This window comes from Grus americana, chromosome 15, assembly GCF_028858705.1.
Source record: "Grus americana isolate bGruAme1 chromosome 15, bGruAme1.mat, whole genome shotgun sequence".
NCBI lineage: Eukaryota > Metazoa > Chordata > Aves > Gruiformes > Gruidae > Grus > Grus americana.
In genome coordinates, this window is record NC_072866.1 from 1,638,024 (window position 1) to 1,654,220 (window position 16,197).

Sequence of the window (16,197 nt, forward strand, 5' to 3'; positions counted from 1 at the left end):
GATTCCATCATCACTCAAAGACTCATGATGCGGGAAGGAGAGGCATGAAGGCATGGGGCTCATCAGGGAATAAATGCATGTGGTGCAAAAAGCTTTACCAGAGCCTTTGCAGGTCTGTAATGGGAGCAGTGGAACCAAACCAGCATTAACTGGTTGAGAGCTGAACAGCATTACTCATTCTAAGGGACAACATAATAAGAAGAAAAACATACGTATTTTTCTTCAAACTTCCGAGCAAGAGCCTCCACTTTATGCCTTTCCTTTTCGTCATCATTAAAGGGATCAGCAGGGTCTTTCTTCTGTAGAAATGAGAGACAAAAACATCAGAATCCATCCTGTCACACTGCCACCAAAACCCCATGCGTTAAACCCATCACCACTAGCACATCCAGGCAGAAGCTCAGCCAAATCGACCTTTGCTGCAGTATTCTGAGAGTCTCTAGGTTTTGGGTTCTCTCGGCTAGTTCTGTACCTGTCTCTGCTTCTCCTGACTCTCAAATAAAAATGAAGGAGAAAAAAAAAAGCAGGATGAACTGTTAACTGATGGCTACGCAGTTCTGAAGAGTGACTGTAAGAATGAGCAGAGCAGGGTCCCCAAAAAGACGCAGCCACGTACTGTAGAAGCGTCTCCTTTGGATGCTCTTTGGAAGAGAACTCCTCATAGCAGCTAGCAAGCCAGGTGCCTGAGCACCTCGTCCCATCTCTCAGCACCTCACAGCTAACACACAGCCTTAAACAGGAATACTGAAAAAGCCTTTGAAATCTTCAGCTACGACATAGTTTCCCCACGGGCCACGAGGATGCTTGCCTTGTCTCCTGAAGAACTGCCGTCTACTTTCCCTCAACAACTCTCCAGAAGATCTGGGTAGAAAAATTCCGCACGATGCTTATCATCCAGCTCAAAGACAGCGACTGCGAGTCAAACGGTTTTTGCAGCCGGTTCCAAGTCCTGGGGCTGCTCTCCATCTTTCCCAGAATTACTCACAAATCTGCTGCTAGGTGGGCTCTGGAGAGTGGTGAACGAAACTCTGTGGGGCTCTGTCATGGCTTCGGCCAAGTCTAACCAGTCTGCCCCAGCTGCACAGATCTGGGTGTCACCCGCTGGTTAACGATAACTGAGGACGCTGGAAGTGGAACAAGTCATTTAATTTTGAAGTTGTGGTGGGGTTGACGCTGGCTGGAGGCCACGTGCCCCCCAGAGCTGCTCTATCACTGACCTCCTTAACTAGACAGGAGAAAAAGTGTAAAGAAAGGCTGGTGGGTCGAGATAAGGGCAGGGAGAGATCAGTCACCAATTACCATCACAGGCAAAACAGACTCAACTTAGAGAAAATTAATCTAATTTATTACCAAGCAAAACAGAGTAGAGCAATGAGAAATAAAATCAGATCTTCAAACACCTCCCCCCACCCCTCCCATCTCCCTGGCCCAACTTCACTCCCCATTTCTCTCCCTCCTCCCCCCTCAGCGGCACAGGGGGACAGGGAATGGGGGTTGTGGTCAGTTCCTCACATGGTGTCTCTGCTGCTCCTTCCTCCTCAGGGGGAGGACTCCTCACACTCTGGCCCTGCTCCAGCCTGGGGGCCCTCCCATGGGAGACAGTCCTTCATGAACTTGTCCAGCATGGGCCCTTCCCATGGGCTGCAGTCCTTCACAAACTGCTCCAGTGTGGGTCCCTCCCATGGGGTGCAGACCTTCAGGAGCAAACTGCTCCAGCGTGGGTCCCCCACAGGGTCACAAGTCCTGCCAGCAAACCTGCTCTGGCGTGGGCTTCTCTCTCCATGGGGCCACAGGTCTTGCCAGGAGCCTGCTGGCCATGGGGCCACAGCTTCAGGTGTCTCCATCTGCTCTGGCATGGGGTCCTCCATGGGCTGCAGGTGGAATCTCTACACCCCCTCATCCTTCCTCCATGGGCTGCAGGGGGACAGCCTGCTTCAACATGGGCTGCAGGGGAATCTCTGCTGTGACTCCTGGAGCACCTCCTGCCCCTCCTTCTGCACTGACCTGGGTGTCTGCAGAGCTTCTTACATCTTCTCACTCCTCTCTCTGGCTGCAAAAGCTCCCCCTAACTTGTTTTTTTCCCTTCTTAAATATGTTATCACAGAGGTGCTGATGGGCTTGGCCTTGGCCAGCAGTGGTACCATCTTGGAGCCAGCTGACATTGGCTTTATTGGACATGGGGGAAGCTTCTAGCAGCTTCTTGCGGAAGCCACCCCTGTAGCCCCCCCTGCTACCAAAACCTTGCCATGCAAACCCAAACCAGAAGTTTTCTTGGGAAATGACAAATGCCCGTGCTGCTAGTGCTTGCTGCAATCAGAGAAGGGAAAAGGAGAAGGCAAAGGGAAGCATCCCCCTCAGCGCCAGGCATCGGCCACCACCCCTTCCACCTTCCCTGAGGAAAAAATAACCAGTGGGAGAGACAACGGGACTCCGGAGTTTATTATTATTAAAGCAAATGGTGGAGTTATGGGAACAAGGGGAATCCAAATGGCTGCTGGGAGAAGGTCCTGAAGCAGGAGGAGTTCTGGCTGCAGCAGCTGGAGACCCCCGGTCCCCTCAGTGCCGATTCCTGTGTCGCTTCCCTGCTCAGCACCGTGCTCAGGACCGGCCTGGAGGTGAGTTTACTCTTGTTCCCTGCGTTTAATCTGGGGAATTAAACTGTTCTACAGCTGGGCGCAGCGGTGCTGGCCCTGCCCTTACACTCCGGTAAGGCTATGCAGGGAGCTCGGAGGAGTTTGATGTTCCAGGTTTAAGGTGATATCTGTAAAGTAGAATTTTCCACTTTACAGGGACAGAAATGTGTTCGGGTTAGTGCTTAGGCACTGTTTAATTTAGGGTTAAATACACTGCATTGCTTTGCTAACGACTATTCCCATGAAGAGCAGAAAGTGATAAAACACGTCTTGCTACCAGCTATCCTTGAAGAGGAGCTGAGACTGATGAAAAGGAAACATCCTGCCCCAGAAAGCACCGAGAGCTGGGTGATTGCCAAAAATCTGCAGTAACTGGGGGAAAGGTAAAGGGGGCAGGGGGAGATCAGGACCACCTACTCAATTAAAGGACTATGCAAATTACCCCCCCACCTCCTCAAGGAGCATGTGTGCTAATTTAAATATGTTTAACCAATAGCAGATGATGCAGTAATTACTAACCAATTAACATAAATTTAGGTGGGTTTTTCTAATCCTGTATCAAGATAAATATGTTGTAGTTTCTGTGCGTGGTGTGCTAGCTTTGTGGAATTACCACCTAGCACTCATCTCTGCGCAGACATGAAATAAATAAAATACCTCTGTTCTGTGTGTATATCGGCGTACTGCACACTGGGTAAATGATCTGCCTGCTTTTGGGACAGCAAGGGTGGTGTCCAACTGTTCCCAAAACCCTCCCTGCAGGGAAGCTCCACCATCAGACAAGGAAGCTCTCAGGATCTCCCAGAGCTCGGTGCCAGAACTCCGCAGCCTGCACTAAACAGTCCTCCTCGATCCCAAATCTACAAATCCTTCCCCACCTCACTCTCCCCCTTCTATTCCTGTGGTTTGCGCAGTGCTACAGCTTCACGAGCGCGTGTCAGTCACCACGGAGGTACAGCATGCGACAGAACTCCCACCAAGGGCGAGCGAGTTTGTCCTGTCCTTCACTCCTTGTCTTGGACCCAGGTCTTACCCCAGGGGGGGAGCTTCCCCCCTTGTCCCAAAGCAGCCGAATTCTGTAAAAGCCTTTGAAGAACCTTACAGAAATGCAGGCAGACGATACTGACCACATCACCTTGTGGTGGCCAGAGCACCTCTCCCAGTGGCAAGGAGAACAGAGCCCAGTTTTCACTTTCCTTCAATAAATCACCTTGAGCTATCTGGGATTTAAGATGCTGCAGCAAACAGAGCAACAATACCAACTACTTACTATAACAGAGAACAAAAAAAAATAAATAGCTGCTACTGCAGGGAGGTGAACCGCAGAGCTACACACAAAAACCAGCTCCCAGGACCCCTCCACCCACACGCAGAACAAACCCCCCCACAGCACATGACGCCATGGCAGGATCCACAGCCAGCCCGAGTGGCTGCGATGGAATGGGATGGAGACGCCTCGTGCCCGGTCAGGAAAATGTATTTCCCTCAGAGTGTTCTTGTCATGCGTAGATCCAGTGCTCGGCCGTGTCCTCCCAGCAAGTCAGCTCCTCCGGGCGGAACCAGAGGGAAATCTCCTGCTGGGCACTCTCAACCGAGTCGCTGCCATGGATCACATTCCTGTGGGGAAGAAGAACGGGATCGGCTGGCACTAAGCAGAGAAAGGCCGGAGAGGGAAGCTGCAGCTTGGAAAGTTTCACCTTGACCAATTTAATTAAACCTATTGAGCTGGTCACATCCTGCAATATTCCTTCCCACCGCATGGCTGCTCTGCTCCTTCCAGCTCAGGGGCTGTGGGTGGTTAAGGTGAACATGGCCATGGATGTGCAGGAGCTGCCGGTTCCCTGCACTCCTCCCTCCTACGATGAGGAACCATTTGTTTGCTCAGGAGGAGCTACAAGTGGCTATTGTTCTGGGGTTTGCCTTGGTTTTATGTCAGTAATTCAAGTTTTGCCGCCAGATTTTAATCATAGAATCTTTAAGGATGAAAAGGACCTCTAAGGTCATCGAGTCCAATCGTTTTTCCCCCCTTCCGTCAAAGTAGATCCTACGAAGCAGGTTTGGTATCAGGCACCATGGAACAGAAACCTAACGCAGGGGCGTTCGATAAAAGCGGGGTCTACCCCAAGCCAGGCTGCAGCCACCCGAGGTCACAGCTGGTGGATCTTCACCAGTGAAGAGCCCTAAATGTGTGTAGAGCTTCCACTTGGCTTTTGTTGCAGACTCAGATGCCCGGTGGAGCTACAACAGCTCTCCAGGTGCCCTGCTCCCCCAAGAAAGGGCCGAGAGGCCTCCTCCCTTCCTCTTCACTGTCCTGATTCCCCAGAGACAAGCAAACCCCATCTGCTGAGAAAGCCTCAGGAGGCAGGAAAGACACAAGCCCAGGTTCCTCCTCCTGGCAAAGCCAGCGCCAGGAGGCAGAGGTCAGCTCCTCCTGCCAGGGCTGCTCTGTGAGCTGTCAGAGGGAGACAGCTCTGATCCAAGCACAGAAGGGAGCAGCTCTGCTCTGCGGACGCAGACTCGCGTAGCTCGGGCAGGAATGCCTGGACAGGACGCCCTGAAATACTGAGAGAAGAAAAAGCCAACGTTCTCACTTGCTGACTTCAACGCAGAAGTCTCCTCGGATGGTGCCAGGCCGGGATTCGGCTGGGTTAGTCTCCCCAATCATTGTGCGAACTGTCTTGACCACATCCAGGCCCTGCCAGACCTATGTGACAGCAAAAACAAGAATCAGCTACGCAGACCTACAGCAAAACAAGAATCAGCTTCCACAACTGCCCCAGCAGATCCTATTGTCTGTCCTCTAAATTCCACATCTGATCCACCTGGGTGAGAGACAGGAAAGGGTCTCTCTGTATAAATAGTCTTCAAAAGTTGATTTTGGAAAATAATCAGAATTGTCGGTGGATTTAATTTACCACAGAAAACACCCTTGCAGTTCAGTACAGCTTCAAGAGGCCCTCTGGAGAGAGGCCACCTTGTTTCCATCGTACCACAAGCCAATGCTGCTTAAACATTGCGCTTACTTTCTGTTCCTTGGTTCTGGAGAACCTGGCCAGCACTCACCATGGCCACCACGGGCCCAGAGCTCATGTACTTCACCAGCCGGCCGTAGAAGGGACGGTCACGCAGGGCGACGTAGTGCTCCTTCAACAGCTCCTCCGAGGCCTGAGCACAAAGAGCACAAAGCTTAGTCTGCTCGGAGCAGGAGCGGGGATTTGGGCAAGGTCTGCACCTGAGAACGGAGCTGAAGCTGGACAGTGCACGTTACAATTAAGCTCCCGCACGGACGCTCACTTCCAGAGCGTAACGGCTTTACTTTGCTGACGCCTGATGCAGGGAGCGGAGAAGCATCCAGCTCAGAGGAACAACACCCACCAGCTTAAACCAGCTCTGGCGCAGGGCCGCAGTCGGAGGGCAGGCATCTCCCCACGGCGGGAATCGCCCCTCCGGAGGCCAGCGCCCCTCCGACCTGCGAGGGGCCGGTGCCCGAAGGACGACAGATGCCCCCGGTACGGGGCCACAGGGGCCTTGCTCCAGCCTGGGCAGCGGGGCCCGGGCCGCTCACCTGCAGGAGCTTCATGCCCACCAGCTGCAGGCCCTTCCTCTCGAACCGCCGGATGATCTCCCCGACCAGGCGCCGGTGGACCCCGTCCGGTTTGATGGCCACGAAGGTGCGCTCGTTGGCCCCGCTGCAGGCTGGAAGGAGAGGACGGAGGCGTCAGGGGGGGTGGGAAAGGGGGCCATCCCGGGCCCCTCAGCCGCGGGGGGCACAGGGGGAGCGGGGTCCCGGCCCGCACCGCTCTGGAAGAGGCCGGCGAAGAGGCCCAGCACCAGGCAGATCATGGCGACACCGCCCCGACACCCGCCCCAAGGCGGAACGATCGTGCCGGGGCTGAGGAGCCGGCGGGGCCCATAGAGGGTGGCGCCGTCCCCGTTCCCATGGCAATGGGCGGGGCCCGCAGCCCGCCGGTTACCGCCGTCCGGTCATGGCTGGGAGCGAGCGGTGTGGCCCGGGCTGTGAGGCCCGGCGAGCCGCCGCCTGGGCGGTCTCCGAGTCGGAGCCCGAGTCCGAGCCCGAGCCCCTTGGCCCCCGTGCGGCGGCGGCTGCTGCGACCGGTTCTCGTTCCGCGGAGGGCCCGGCTGGCCGGCCGAGACGGCGGAGGGTCCCCGGGGAGGCCGCAGCCAGGAGACGGGAGCGGGAGCGGCGGAAGGAGCAGCAGGCGCTGGAGAAGCGGAGGCGGCGGGAGGAGGCGGCGGCGTGGCGGCTCCTGCGGCCGGAGCGGTGCCTGCGGCTGATGGAGGTGTGCGCCGACCCAGGTGGGCGGCGGGGGCCCGGGGTGGGACAGCCAGGGCCTCCTGCCTGCCCGGTGTCACCTCTGAGCTGCTCCTGGGCTGGTGGCCTGGGCTCTGCGCAGCCCCCCCGGGTGCTCATTAGGCCCTTTTGGCTTCGTTAGCTCCGTCGTTGCTGTCGTGACTGCAGACTAGCTGTGGTTAGGTTGCAATGGGCAGCTGCGGTGGTCCCTGCCTTGTTCCTGAGCATCACGGAGAGACGACCAACCCCTCCGGGCTGGCACCTCCGGAAAATGAGCTCTTCACTTCTCCGGGCGGGTTGCCGAAGCACAAGGGCAGTGCTTCAGCGCCAGACGGCTCCGGGAGCTCCTCTCTATAAAACGTGTGTCCCTGATCTAGTTCTGGGGCTGCGAGCTCCCGGCTGTTAATTTGTTCACTTTCTCGAGGGTCGTTATGAAGAGGTAAGAAGACCTGCAGTCCCGAGCTCGATCGCCTGCTTGGGCTGGGCGATGTTACGTGCTATCTGGAACTCGCTTCTTGGGCCCGCTCCAAGATAAGCCTCTGGAAATACCAACGCCTCCAGGTGCCTCACAGAGGGCTGGGTCTGTGCCTGGTCAGGGAGGACGTTCAGGGTGTCAGGACCCCGTAGGTCACGGCACAGAGCATTGTTGGCAGAAAATGAGGTGACTTATTTTGCAGTGCTGGCCACCAGCGTGTCCCTGGGATCCTGGCTCTTTCCTGGCACTCGCAAGTGCCGCTGCCGATCCCCTGACGCATCTGACTGCCTGGAGCATGTTTCTAATCCTCTGTCCCGTGGGGAGCGGGGCTGCTGGCCCATTCCTCGCCCTGCAGCTTGCCTGGGCAGCCCGGGGTCGCTGCGTGGCTTTCCCTGCAGAACGGTGGGTGCGACAAGGGTGATGCTGCGTCCCGGTCCCCAGCGGCTTGAATCCACGCTGCAACCCATCACTGTGCACGTGCAATTAGATCCGCAAGCATTATACCTTGAATTGCTTTGTTTGATAGCATCTGTTGTGCGGTACTTTTTGCTGATTACAATATCTTTATGCTATGTGTTCACTCCACTGCTAATTGCTAATGGCAAGATTTGTTTAACTAAACATGTTTTTAAGGATATGTGTTTTGTATACTTAAACACTGTTTAGAGATGTGTTGGTCTGCTCGCTCTCCTCCACACAGATCTTGGGCAGGTTCTGTTGGTCCTCTGGATGGGTGCTTTATCCAACACGGTTTTGAGTAACTTATTACCGTGTTTGCACTGATAAAATAACTAGAGGTTGTATTTTGGGGGCTTATAGCATGGCTTTGCCTGAGGAAGATTGTCCCTGTTTGCTCCAACACAGGCCTGTTGTTGTGCTTATTATTCTGCCAGTAGAAAAGTCTTTGTGGGATAAATACCGTCATGTTTTCTGTTGTGGAATGTGCTGTGAAGTCGTGCGTACAGCCTCGGGAGGCGGTGGAGGTTCCAGAAGTGTATTTTCACAGTCTTTTTCCAGGTGAGCGATCCCGTTTGAGCGGGGGCAGGCTGGCTGGTGTAACGCACAGCTCGCCGCAGAAAACACCATGTGATTTTTCACTTTAAAAACTCTGCTGCGGCCATTATATCAGTCCTCAGAGTTTCTCTCTGTCCTTGGGTTTCACATTCCCCTCTGCCCCGGTGCTGATCAATTTAGTTCTTGCTCATCTCTTCTGCCCCATTCCTGCCTAGGTGTCAACCCCGCTCCTGCCTTCCCAACCCTCCTCTCCACTACACCAGCCAGAGGCTTTTCTCCTCCTCTTCCCGGGTGCCGGCAGAGGGAGTGCAGGCAGCATGGAGGAGCGCTCTGCCTGCGCCCTGCCCGCAGCACCCAGCCCTGCACCCTGAGGTCCATCTCGCCCTGGGGAGCAGCTTGGGGCTGGGCCAGGCAGTCCCGCTGGCAAAGCTCCCTTGTAAAACAGCGTTGATATTTTTAAGGTGGACAAACAGCACGTTGTTAACCCTCCTCTCGTGTTTTCTTAGAAATAGTTGCGCTATTTTGTTGAAACATCTCAAATAAATTCGGTCTAGAGCAGGTATCTGTCAGAGAAAACAGTTCAAATGCTCGGTTTGATGAGGTTACAGACAGCTGTAAGGATGGTGTCGACTCGCGTTAGCTACGATTGACAGTACTTGCAGAGCTAATAATTAAGAGTACGGGGCTGTGCACAGGTGGTGGAACCTGGCTTCCTCATGACTAATTGTTCAGCATGTTGGCTAATTTTGATCTTCTTTCATCAAGAGAGAGAAATATCAAAAGTAATTATGTTTTTTCAAATTTAATAAAATTACATTTTGAGGGAACAGAAGAGCCGGCTTTGAAAGCTTGCCTTTAATAACTAGAATGCAAGAGCTGATTTTTAGAGTCCTCGTGGCAAATTGCTTGTCACTGTCCAGGTACTTGGCTGGAGTGAAGAAGGACAGCTTTGTAGGTGCCTGCAGAGATGGTCAAAAAAGAAGTCAATAACTCAGCCAGCCAGCAAGCGCACACGCTGTAGGAAGCCAGAGTTCCCATGCTTGTAGAACTCCTCATTTTGCACTTGTGTTTTTGTTGTTGTTTATTACCACTGAAGAAATACCTCTCTTTCTGATGTCAGGATTGTTCTGTCCTCCCCCACAGGTCTCCTCAAAGACCCTGGCTCAGACGCCTGGGTGAAGATTTTAAGTTCCTTGGACTGTAAATATTCTTTTGAGCCTCAGGCAATTCCCTGCAGCATAACCTGGAGGAGAAACATGCCAAACACTCTGTCCTCACCAGTGAGTCTTTCTCTTCTTCTCTGTACATGTAAACTGGGAAGTGATGTGCTGTAGGGAGAAAGCTTTGACTTGCCTCTCTAGGCTGGGCATTGGAGTCACCAGCCTCAGAAATGCTGATGACTGGTGACCAGTTGGCTTGGGGAATGGATTATTTCAAAGTCAACGTCTTTTAAACATCTCCATCTCACGAGCTTAGGCAGGTGTGCATCTAGGGTGAGCCCAGGGAACCTATAGCAAGCAAGAATGAGACCACCGCAAGTCATTCACACAGAGATTTCACCTGGATACTTGGCAGCAGTTCCAGCCCAGATGTTGTGCGTGGCATGCTACCATGGGCAACAGCTGCACGTCAGGAAGAGGCTGGGCAAATTTGCTGCAGGGCCCCTCATTTGGAAAGCCCGTGATTGCTTCTTGAACCCGGCTCAGTGGGAACCTGAAAGGGCAGGCACCTTCCGGTACCAAATTCCGTCCCCATTTCAGTTTGGTTTAGGAAATGTGTCAAGCGGTATCTGCGTGGCAGCGGAGGCTGAGGTAGGCTGTTCTCGTGCTCATCCCCGCTACAGGAATTTCAGGCGGAGGCAGAACTCTATTTTTGCTGTTGCTGGATAAAACACTGCAGATACTGTGATCATATAATAGAGCACAGATGATGTAGGTGCAGATAATGTGGTCATCTCACAGTGTGCAGTGCAGACAAAGCCACTTTGTGTCCTTTCGCCTTAGTTAGCAACTTCTGCAGTTGTCACTGCCTTCCTCGCCAGGCTATATTTGCACCTTCAGTGATCTGCTTGTTCAGGGAGGGGTTTTACTTTTCAGTTCAGCCATGGCCTTTCCCCAGCGTAGTACTGACGTAGCCTTACGAGTGTCAGTGCCTCTTACGGTGTGGGCTCTGCAGAGGCGGAGACTTGCTGTCTGCTTTAATGCTGGCCCCCAGCTTGTGCTGGAAATGATTTCGTCTTCTTTAGGATGGCCCCATGGTGAAGACTGAAGAGGAGAAGGAGGTGTTGGTGTTGGTAGAACCAGAAGATTTTCTTAAGCGCCTCTTTTCCCTAACCCAGGTGATACAGATCCCTGAGCCAGACCTACACGAAGTGCTCTACAGCAGGGTCACTTTGCTAGGTGGACGCAGAAGGGGAGGGTGGGTTCATTCAAAACGGCCCTTGCTCCACCCTGAAACAAAGCTGTGTTACAGAGGGCGGGCGGTTTGAAAGGAGAGAGCTTGTGGGAGAAGCCCTGAGTACAGCAGGAGGTCTGTAGGGATGGGACGCAGGCACCCGCCTTTAACCCTGGGAGAGGATGCTGCTTTCCTCAGAGGGGAGCTGGGCAGGCCACACTTGCCTTTCCTCGCATTTAGCTTTTCCATTCTCGTGGTGTCCATAAAAGATTTGCTTGAAAGAAATGTTTAGAGTACAGAGTCCTTGGAAACGCATGCATCTGGATAACGCTCTCAGTCATATGCTCTGATTCGGCTGGTCCTGTGTGGAGCCAGGAGTTGGACTCGATGATCCTTATGGGTCCCTTCCAACTCAGGATATTCTATGATTCTATGATTTTGAAGCACAGAGATTTGCGTTCTCATTTCTGTGCAGTCCTACAGCGTTCTATTTATACCTGTCTTGGCAGCCTGTGCTTCTCTCCTGTGAAGTTCCCCGTCCATCCAGCCCCGTCCAAGACTAGAGAATGACAGGCTAGAGTAGGCAGATTCTGGGCTCAGTGCTAACACTCCAGGGGAAAAAGGTGAGCCAGAAGGAGGAGTGGGACATCGGCAGATGCGGCACGTGGTGCTTGCCCAAAGGCAACGTGCTCTGCTGCAGTCTGAGGCTGGCTCCTGCCCGTTCCCACCGATGAGATGAACCTTGGAAGGCCCCGCTGTCCTGCCGGAGCTGGGGAGGAGTGTTTTGGAGAGGAAGTCTGCTACAGACTTGCGTGTGATTTGTCTTGCTTCAGAGTTTTGTCAATGCTCCATCAGCAAGTCAGCCTGACCTGAACCAAGTGTTGCCTTTGGCTGGTCTGGAGGGCTCCTCCACCAAAACCTACAGCTTGGCCGTCGTTGGGCTGGACGCCTACAGGCGGTACGTGCCAGGCGAGCGGCGGTGCCAGGGAAGCTCACAGCAGGTGGAGATCAGTGTGTCTGCAGGGGGGACACCTTTGGGGCTGAGCTGCTGACGCTCGGTGCCAGCGTGGTGGCTGTGAATCACAAAGCCCACGCTCATGGGGGCCGGGACTTGGGTTTTGCAGTCTTGAGGGTGTACTTTGTTCGTGCGTGTGCTGCAGTCTCTGAGGATCTGGCAGCCAGAAGGGGTTCACAGGGCTCTGGAACCCAGGCGGAGGGCCGCAGTGGCACGGAGGAGCTGAGGGAACTGCTCTTGCTGAATTGCCCTTCTGTTCCCAGCAGTGTGTGCAGCTCAAAGTAGGGAGATGTTCAATGCCTGGAGCCCTTTTCTTGTCCCCTAATGTCCCATTCGTGTGCCGCTCCCAATGCCTGCGTCCTTCCTGTCCGTGTACGTGCACGGCAAAGGAATCTCCTCTGTGGTGACGGTGTGATCGCTTCCAGAGTTCCCTGCATTACACAGCTACAGTAGCTGGGTCTCTCCTGTCCTGTCTGGAGTATTTCCCAGGGAGAGCATTTGTCTCACCACCTCCTGGGCTCTTTCTCACTTAAGCCTGTGAGGATAAATTTTACTGAGAGTGTTATGTTTAAAACAAGTCAGCCATGGCTTGTTGAGTTCTGCCAGCAGAGGAACCGAGCGGCTCTCACCCTGGGTTTGGGTCTCCTCTCCCTCACAGGGGAGCCCCCCGCAGCCAGGCAGCAGGCAGCCTGGAGCAAACTCGACACCTTTGTCTCCAGCTTCAAGTCAAATCGGGAGGTAGCAGATGTGGGTGGGCCTTTTCCTCTTAATCAGACAGTAGCCCTGAGGTGCGAATACGTAGAGTTTGTGTGTGAGCGGCGTGTCTTGTTTACAGGCGTAACCAGGAGCAGGGCAGGCAGCAGGCGCTGAGCCCCGGAAAGCAGCGTCCCAGCTCCCAGCCTGGCCCAGAGCTGTCTATGACTCAGGAGGAGATACTGGAGGTAAAACTTCTTGAATTTTTATGTTACTTGGGGTTGAGCTGTGCAGAAAAGGCTCCCACCAGTGAGCTCGTGTGTGTAAGGAATGCTTTGCCAGGACAGGTGGTGGCTGGCTTGGATCTGGTTGCATCCGCATGCATCCCTCTTCACCCTGGCCAGCATTGGGATCAAAGAGGGACTGCAGACTGTGAGGCACGGTTTGGAGCCTCTCGTTCTTAAGACCCTGGTTCGGAGCTGATCCAGGCTCCCCTCCCCAGCCCCACCAAGAACTGCCCAGTTAGCTGTGAAAGGAGCTGTTGGTTCTTGCTCAGGTCTCTGCCTTGCAGAGCCTGTGTCCCACAGCAGAGCAGGAATACTTGTGATGCTGCAGCAGTCATAAACTAGGTCAAATACCATCTAAGCCCTTACTTGATATCCCTTGAACTAAATTCCTGCCCTGCCTGAGTGTGCTCCAAAGAGGGTTATGACTCGCTGGCTTACTGGGAGCTAAGAAGGATGAGCAGGCTTTGCTGCGGCGCTCTGTAAACAGAGCTAATGCAGGCAGCCCAGCCTCCCTCCCCTTCCAGCCCCAGCCCAGCTTCATCCTGCCGAGGGATGTGTCCTACCCATGATTTTTCCTTTTCCCCACCTCTCGCTGGGTGCCGTTGATGGCCAGGGCTGACGCCAGTGCTACTGGCCGAGGCTTAAGGAGGGGCTGCTGGCCCCCCCGAGCCTGTCCGCGTCCCGTCGGTCGGCATGTTAGGTGTTTCACCTCTTGTCGCCTCTCCTCCAGGCGCTGGTGGTGCTGCAGCTGTGGGGTAACATGGAAGTGCTGTTCCTAGACACGTGGCAGGAATTTGGCCAGCATGTTTCTGCGCTGACAAAGGCAATAGCAAAACGCCCGTACAAGTGAGTCGCCTCGCTGGACTCGGTCACGCCCCAAGCCCAGAGCTTTGGGAAACCTCAGTGGAAGTTACAGGAACGTTTATGTGCGGCTGCCAGCCTGTCCTTGATGCCGTCAGTGTACGGGCCCAGACTAGATGTGTCTCAAGATGATTTTCAGTCGCCGTGCCAATGAAAATCTGCTGTTCTCATGGTGAATATAGTGGTGATTCAGCATGAGGAAAAGTGGGAAAATGACAGCCTTAGGAAAACCTTTTCACCAAGGTGTTCTGGAACTTTCCAGGAAAGGAAAGAAATTATGAGGAGGGGAAAAATATTAGTCCGGGGTAGAAAGAGGTTTTAGAAGGAAGCCTGCTGCTTAATGCTGGGGGAAGGCTGCAGCGTCTGGGGTCTGCAGGCCTGTGCTCAGTGCATGCACCAGCCCCAGGTCTTGCTCTCAGCAGTCGGTCTGTCTGCAGGAGGCAGCTGGAGTCGCAGGAGTTGCCTTTCTGCGCTGCCGGGGCCTGGGCCAGCGGGGTGCGAGTGGAGAAGGATGGCACAGGACTCTGGCAGGTGTGGAAGAGACAAATCCAGCAGTTTAACAGAGTCAGCCCTGCAACAGCAGCAGCTATAGCAGAAGCATATCCCTCCCCAAGCCTCCTGTTACAGGTAAGCCCTCAAACCCCTTGGTGTCCTGACCCTTCAGGGAGCTGATTTAGCTCACTAAACGGTCCCTCTCCCTGCTCCCCTTCGCTTTCTGCTGGTTCCTGAGCCAGACTGGCTCAGTGAGGTGTTGGGGGAGCAGGATTAGCCCGAGTTGCTGTCTGACCCTTCTGACACCAGCTTAGCCTATTTATGAAGACACATTTTTATCAGCAAGTGCTTGTTCTTGTGAGTATTAGTCACATAAACTCTTTCCGTTTATTAGGAACCGTGACAGAACTTTTTAAAAAAAGTCTCATGTAGTCAAATACTCTCCTCTCCTTTTTCTTCCCCTGGAGCTTTGCTCTGAAGCGTAGCTGCTTCAGAAGTGGCTTTCCAGTGTTCTCCTTGTACACTGGAGGGGCAACACACAACTGTGAGTGTGTGAGGTCTGTTTGCAAGTGATAATCTCGTTCCGAGTTTTATCCTGATTCTGGTATGTTTGGATGAAAGCTCAGTTACAGATCCTCATTGTAACGATGGGATTGAGCCTTGCAGGGGAGATTAGAGTCTTCTCTTAGAGCATCTGTGCTAACTGCTTCCTTCTCTTGCGTGCTCAAAGGCCTACCAAGAATGCAGCACAGAAGATGAAAAACGACTCCTGCTGAGTGACATCCCAGTGAAATCGGACATCAGCGGGAAAGACCGTCGCGTTGGGCCAGACCTATCCCGCCGTATCTACCTTTTCATGGTATCCACTGACCCCGACCTTGTCCTGGACCTGAGCACATAGAGGGACCGTGGGCCATGCCGGTCAGCCGCCTCGTTTTATCTGCCAAGGCTCGGCAGTGGCGGAGCTGCTGCTGGCACGGTGGGGCTACTGGGAGCCCAGCCAGGAGAAACAGCTGATTCTATTTCAGAACAGAGACTTGCCCATCAATAAATGTCTTGTTGCAGATGCTTTCTTCAGCCTCTTGGCTCTCCTTTCCTCTTTTAGCTGCCCCAGCTTTCTGTCCCCCTGGCTGGAAAGCTGGTTGTCTCCTAAGAGAGCTAAGGGATGGCTGGAACAGAGGCTGGATGCGAAAGCAGCGCAGGATCAGCTCCTCCGCTGAGATGGCTGCAGGGTGAGTCTGTCCTGCGCTGCCCTTCAGGAGAGGTGTTGAGCAAGCCAAATGTTTTCTGCTTTCTGTCCTGACTTGTAACGTCCCACTGGCTCCCTGGTGAGACCGGACGCGTTACCATAGGTCTTGCTCGTGGCTTCCTTAGGCAGGTGGGTCCTGCTGGAGGTACTTTGGAAAATGTTTGCCAACTGTCAAAACCAGCTGGACAGAGAGGAACCACATCCTTGGGGTAACAGGTTGCTTAGGGCAGGGGAGTTGGCTGAACTCCCAACATGAGGAAATACCAGATAAGCTCCAGAAAATTCCATGTGCAATGTGGGTTGGGATGGGATTCTGTTTTCCCAAAGCAAAGGCTCTGGTTTTTTTACTCAGAAATAGCAGCAGCCAGGACAGCAGGGGTCAGGGACCCCCTAGTGCCTTCCACAGTGACCCAGAACCCCCCCAAATTTCCTCCTGTGAACCACAGTTCGCTGGCTCAAAGCAATGCCAACTTGCCAGGGATTCTTCTGCTTCCATCTGCTCACACCTGAATTGGTTCCTGGGGAGGAGCAACCCAGCAGGGCTGTTCTTTCTGGCTGCAGCACCAAAGCAGTCAGAATCCGCAGGGACTGGAATGGCGATGGCATCCAGTCCGGCAGGAGCAGCAGACCCCGCGTGATTCTGCTGCCATGCTCCCTGCCCTTTCCTGCCCATCCGCTCTCAGAGCGGTGCTGCTTCAGCGTCGAGGGGTGTAAGCAGGAGGAAGCTGAGCTGCCAGACGTGGCCTCTGGCTGGGTCAGCTCCGGGCTGGGC

The 16,197-nt window shown here is 54.0% G+C and overlaps 2 protein-coding genes across 5 annotated transcripts; one reads left to right on the plus strand and one right to left on the minus strand.

Annotated features, from left to right (window-relative positions):
* Positions 1-2,414: 2,414 nt before the first annotated feature.
* Positions 2,415-6,564, minus strand: NME3 (NME/NM23 nucleoside diphosphate kinase 3). The gene is made up of 5 exons (XM_054843581.1): positions 6,431-6,564; positions 6,199-6,329; positions 5,697-5,798; positions 5,225-5,337; positions 2,415-4,250 (listed from the first exon to the last, which is right to left on the minus strand). Exons 1-5 carry the CDS (start codon positions 6,474-6,476, stop codon positions 4,133-4,135), a joined length of 510 nt encoding a protein of 169 aa, XP_054699556.1. The 5' UTR covers positions 6,477-6,564; the 3' UTR covers positions 2,415-4,132.
* A 55-nt stretch (positions 6,565-6,619) lies between these two features.
* EME2 (essential meiotic structure-specific endonuclease subunit 2) lies at positions 6,620-15,244 on the plus strand. 4 transcript variants are annotated; one of them, XM_054843549.1, is made up of 10 exons: positions 6,809-6,934; positions 8,317-8,437; positions 8,650-8,870; positions 9,578-9,714; positions 10,680-10,772; positions 11,662-11,786; positions 12,679-12,784; positions 13,554-13,669; positions 14,122-14,311; positions 14,907-15,244. In XM_054843549.1, exons 2-10 carry the CDS (start codon positions 8,361-8,363, stop codon positions 15,075-15,077), a joined length of 1,236 nt encoding a protein of 411 aa, XP_054699524.1. In that variant the 5' UTR covers positions 6,809-6,934; positions 8,317-8,360; the 3' UTR covers positions 15,078-15,244. The 4 variants fall into 4 exon arrangements, with proteins under 4 accessions (XP_054699521.1, XP_054699523.1, XP_054699524.1 ...); XM_054843546.1 differs by lacking the exon at positions 8,650-8,870 and having other exon boundaries at positions 6,620-6,934; XM_054843547.1 differs by lacking the exon at positions 6,809-6,934 and having other exon boundaries at positions 8,086-8,437.
* The last annotated feature ends 953 nt before the right edge of the window (positions 15,245-16,197 follow it).